This window comes from Setaria italica, chromosome III (assembly GCF_000263155.2).
Source record: "Setaria italica strain Yugu1 chromosome III, Setaria_italica_v2.0, whole genome shotgun sequence".
Lineage (NCBI taxonomy): Eukaryota > Viridiplantae > Streptophyta > Magnoliopsida > Poales > Poaceae > Setaria > Setaria italica.
Genome location: NC_028452.1, coordinates 26,872,337 through 26,877,407, shown reverse-complemented (window position 1 = coordinate 26,877,407; position 5,071 = coordinate 26,872,337). Strand labels below are relative to the sequence as shown.

General features: G+C 43.1%; 1 protein-coding gene across 1 annotated transcript; it reads right to left on the bottom strand.

The window, feature by feature from the left end:
- Window positions 1–266: 266 nt before the first annotated feature.
- LOC111256819 lies at window positions 267–3,540 on the bottom strand. Its single transcript, XM_022825511.1, has 3 exons — window positions 3,046–3,540; window positions 1,866–2,086; window positions 267–1,071 (listed from the first exon to the last, which is right to left on the bottom strand). Exons 1-3 carry the CDS (start codon window positions 3,449–3,451, stop codon window positions 478–480), a joined length of 1,221 nt encoding a protein of 406 aa, XP_022681246.1. The 5' UTR covers window positions 3,452–3,540; the 3' UTR covers window positions 267–477.
- Between the last annotated feature and the right edge of the window lie 1,531 nt (window positions 3,541–5,071).

Genomic DNA, 5,071 nt, shown 5'->3' with positions numbered 1-5,071 from the left:
TAAAGCATAAACACATTTTAAAAAAAACACACACACAATAGCTCCATAAGAGTTGATTCATGATAATATAGTTTAGTTTTCACAGTTAAAATGTGACATCTGTTACTTCCATAGTAAGATATGTCTGACTTATGATTGAGAATAAACAGCTAGGTATCTAGGATTATCTTTATGGTGGACCTCCAAGATTGATTATAAATATATTGAGCTGATCAAAGTAGACTAACCTTGAGAAGGGGTTTAGATCCAAACAAACAAACAATGGCTTATTCCAAAAACTCTGTATATCCTCGTCCACATTTGTTTCCACTATCACATGATAGTTTGGTGTAGCAGATTGCTAATTAAGAACAAGATGAAAAGTCACACCAGTCGACAGATATTCCCACTTACATAAGACCAACGACAAACCAGTCGATAAACACAGTTATTACAGACAATTATTCATTTAAATACCATTAAACCAACATTTGATACTCAAAAGTCAATTATTGACCATACAACCCTCACGCCCAATGTTACGGCACCAACGGTAATTTCATCCAGATCTGAACCATTGATTCTTGGAGTAATTTCAATGCACCTTGTAATTTTTCCATCATCAGTATGGGCAGCAAAAGTCAGTAACAGCATCTCCTTGACATAGACAGCCACCACAGATCGCAAGAGTGGGATGACGCCAGGGGCAATGTTCTGACCACTACTAGCACTATGGTGAGTCAATCTGCTGTCATGAAGCACAAGCCTTTCCTTGATGCTGCTGGTGCAGGCTGTGATTTCTCCAAAATACTCTCCCGCTAAAACTTCAACTGAAATAGTAGCTTCCACTGCATCTTTCACAACTCCATGCATCACATCCACAGTACTGAGCCTGGTAGCGAGAGAGCAGCTTTCAAGCTCACAATTCTTCAACACTCGCCGTGCTATGCCTCGTATTGTTAGCATTCCTTTACTGAGTTCTCTGTCCTGCTGCAACTCATCATCACCCTTGATCATCAGATTAGTCTCCACATATGTATCACTTATCAACGCAAGACCTCGTTTTGGTCCTGTTAAGATCAGCGATTCATCCTACAAAGATTGCATTGGTAAGCTAGTGCTATATTCCTCAAGACATAGAAAATAAATAGCGCTGCAATCCAAGTTGAATAAAATTCAAGCCACAAAGCATAAGAAAGCTGCTACCACAGATGAAACTGTGTGGTCCAATGCTATATAATATTATAGGCCTCGTAAGGGTGGTATGCTTAGACCGATCAGAAGTTAGAGTGTTGTCATGTTCGATGCCATATTCAAACCACATGATATTACCATCTCCAAAACACAAAGCAAACACAAAAGGACATACAGTAAAACATTTCACTCTGAAATGTGCATTTTGATAAGATCACTATGTGGTCATCTGACATTTCAACACCATACAAACTCAGAACGAGAAATGAAGACCATGCAACCATGGTATGCCCATTAGTGTGTACAAAGTAAACACAAAAGGACATACAGTAAAAACATTTCATTCTGAAATGTGCAATTCAATAAGATCACTATGTGGTCATCTGACATTTCAACACCATACAAACTCAGAACGAGAAATGAAGATGTGTATCAACTCGACAAACACTACAAATTACACTGACACTCAATTCACTTGTCTACAAATTACGCAACAGTCATATGTTCCATTTGTGTGATCATGTGGCTGTCATCGTTTTCGTTTTCGGTTTGTTTGTGGTGGCTCGAAGACATCAAACTGATACTGTGTAATTTTGTTGCTGCGGTAACGAAATTTGGTTTTAACTGTGTGGAAAAAGAAAAACATGCACAAAGCAAGCAAGAGCGCAGGGGTGGGGGGTAATAGAGTATACCTTAGAGTTGATAGTTTGGGAGTCCTCTCTGCCACGGCGGAAGAGATAAACACACTTTTTGTCAAGGCTATCCCTGGCAATGACAGTGCCATAAACATGGATCGGGAAGTCAATATCCAAAGAGCCCATCTTCACAGATAAGATGTTTACTGCCTCACACAGCTCATAGTCGTGCTTGCTTTTGTAGACCGCATCAGTAAATCTCATCGGTGGAAGGGGTGCTGCGATGCAGGGGAAAAACAAAGGTTATATGCCTTTTACAATATAAAAAAAAGGTAGTGATGTGCCTTTACATCGAGGGCTGATTAACTTGTGACCCCCTTTGGTCAGGGACTTCTATGAAATCAGTAACTGAACACAAGCTATGGTATTTGCTGAGAACATAAAAAACAGGTGGCTAGTTGCAGCGTTTTAGTTGGGTGGTTTCACCATACCACTTCCAACAGCAGCGGTCAGTGAATGATCTTAGTCAACACCAGTTGGTGAAATATCAGTAGTTCATTGGCTGTGTTCAACCATTGACAGACAAAAAAAGACTATGCTTTTGTGCAGTGACTGCAAATGCATTAAATGTTCCACTTGCATCGGTGGCATACTGGCATCTACCATGTTTTTAAGCAAATAGTAAGTTTTTCATTACTTGACCAGGACATTAATAGTTTCTTCAGGGCCTTTTTTTTCTTTTCCCCCCATAGGATTGCAGAATTGTCACGCAATGCTCCTAATCAAAAAGTCAGAAGGCTAAGGGATTTCCTTTTCTTTTTGGTATTCAATCAAATCACAAATGCGCATTAAACTTTTAGCGCATGTTTCATCATCGTCGAGAGTTTAAATTCTGGCAATAAACTTAGCGAAATACAAATTCTAGGCACACTGTATAATGCATGATGATTTGAACCGCAGTGACACATTCTAATGACATTAATATTGACTGAATTCTAGCCAAAATTTGATTAAGGCACGAAGTTTAAACAAATGAACTATAGCTTGGTAAGTTTGCACTTATATATTGAAAAAAAGAACCTGTAGGCATGTTTGGGCTTATACAGGAAAAAAAACCCAAATGTAACTGAATTTTTCGAATGGTATGATGTTGTTTCGGACCTCGTCCTAAACACACATAATGCAACTAGGGGCGGGCGGGGAAGCAGGGCATGGCAAGAGGGCACGGATTACTCACACTCCTCGTCGAGGTCGAATGAGGCGAGGTCATAGACGTGGGCGAACCGGGTGTAGTAGAGGCCCCCCTGCTTGGGATCGTAGTCGAGGATGCGCTTCTTGGCTTCCGAATCACGAGCGACAAGCGCCGGGCCGTACTGACTCTGAAGCTCCTTAAGCTTCTGCCACCACCCCTCCTCCTTCTTATTCACCTCATCAACAACAACATCCTCATCATCATCATCATCATCATCATCATCAAAATCCTCCTCATCATCCTCATCATCCGGCGCCTCCACCAAGATCTGGTGCGCCATCCGCCTCACCCTCAACGCAGTTGCCGCTCGCTCAGACTCGGTCTCGCCTAAAGATTTCGAGCGCGGGTCATCCCTCGACAGGGTCGGCAGGGATCGGACGAGGTCCGCCATCGATTGGCCGCCGCCGATGGGGAAGGAAGGTGAGGCTAGGGTTTCGTGAGTCGGGAAATCGATTCGATTCGATCCGATCCGCCGCAGTCACGGCCATTATATAATGTATGTAAAAATAAGGCCCACTTTGGTAGGACTTCTCAACCGGCTTCTTGAGAGCCCTCCAAACGGTGATGAACGAAACGGCTTCATACCTAAAGCTCCGGAAATCTCGCTGAGAGGAGCCAGGAGAGGGAGGAGAAGCCAAAAAGAGGCTCCCGGCGGCTTCGTCCCCTTCGTGGGGCCAAAATCCCCATCTTGGACATGGGCGCACGGGGTCGGAGGACGGACGGCGGCGCGGGCGCGGGGAGGCCGGAGGACGGCCGGCGGCGGCGGGCGCGGGGCGGAGGACGGCCGGCGGCGGCGGGCGCGGGGCGGAGGTGGCCGGCGGCGGCGGGCGCGGGGCGGGGCGGAGGTAGCATCCAAACAGGCCCTATATATGGAGAATCTGAGATCAGATCCGTATCATGCACACCGCGGTGCAGAGGATTTGCCCTTGCCAAAGGGAGTAAGGGACATATCGACGGCGACCATGCATAGACGACCATGGGCAGGATTTCAGGCCGGCAGCGAGCACCAGCTATTGGCAGGTAAAACTATTGTACCCCACCATATCTATCTGTGCAGACTGTGCTGTTGGACACACAAGTCGCTAATCATATTCCCTCGACCTTTACCTAACGTGTCGTAAATTTCTAGTTGAAGATGCTGCTCTGGCTCTCGTGTACTTCCGATCAAGAGCACAAGAAAACGCTAATTTCTGTTTCAATTCCAGTTGATTATTAATTTATTCATGCATGTGTGGTAACTGCACGCATGCAGTAGTTTTATACAAGGGAAATCGCAGCTACCATGGCACGATGGAGTAGCAGATTAGTGTTGGGTCCGGTACAATATGCAGAATGGGGGTGGATGGTTTGTTAGGTCTATTCTCTCGATTCCATAATATTGTCTTCATGCATCTGTAATCTTTTTCTTCTGGAGATGATTTATTATTAAATGGCTATGGTGGCATGATAGGTAGCAGCTAAGTGTATAAGCTTGTGATTATACATTATTGTCACTTAAAAATATTTTTCTCTTAGTACAGGCCAAAACAAAAACCTTCTGAGACTGTTGCTCCCGATAGGTAAGAGCTCTGAGGTAACTAAAAAAACAATGTTTAAGAATTTAGTGTACGAAGGTCTAGCTACCTCTTTGCAGAGAATCATGAACACAAGGATTTCAATCCTCCATGTGAGTAAAGCTTAAAATTTTACATTGTTTGTATAGATAAGTTTTGTATCCTGAAACTAGGTCATGTTAGAATGTGATTGTCCAGTAGGTCAAACTAAATTTTTTTTGTCTTATTATTTGTTACTATGTGATTGACAGTAAAAAGACAATACAAGATTACATCTATAAGATATAAAATTGTCTAATCTATGTTTAGGTAATATCTAACCTCTATTTATTTTGTTTGAACGAAAGATTACATCTACAAGGGGGTGTTTGGGAGGAGGGGGCTAAATTTTAGCTCCTGTCACATCGAATGTTTAACACTAATTAGGAGTATTAAACCTAGACTAATTACAAAACTAA

Coding starts and splice junctions, on each gene's coding strand:
- LOC111256819 (XM_022825511.1), bottom strand. CDS start 3,451: ATGGCGGACCTCGTCCGATCCCTGCCGACCCTGTCGAGGGATGACCCG. Junction 2,087..3,045: donor ATTCGACCTCGACGAGGAGT/GTGAGTAATCCG, acceptor CCTGCATCGCAG/CACCCCTTCCACCGATGAGA. Junction 1,072..1,865: donor CCCAAACTATCAACTCTAAG/GTATACTCTATT, acceptor CAATCTTTGTAG/GATGAATCGCTGATCTTAAC.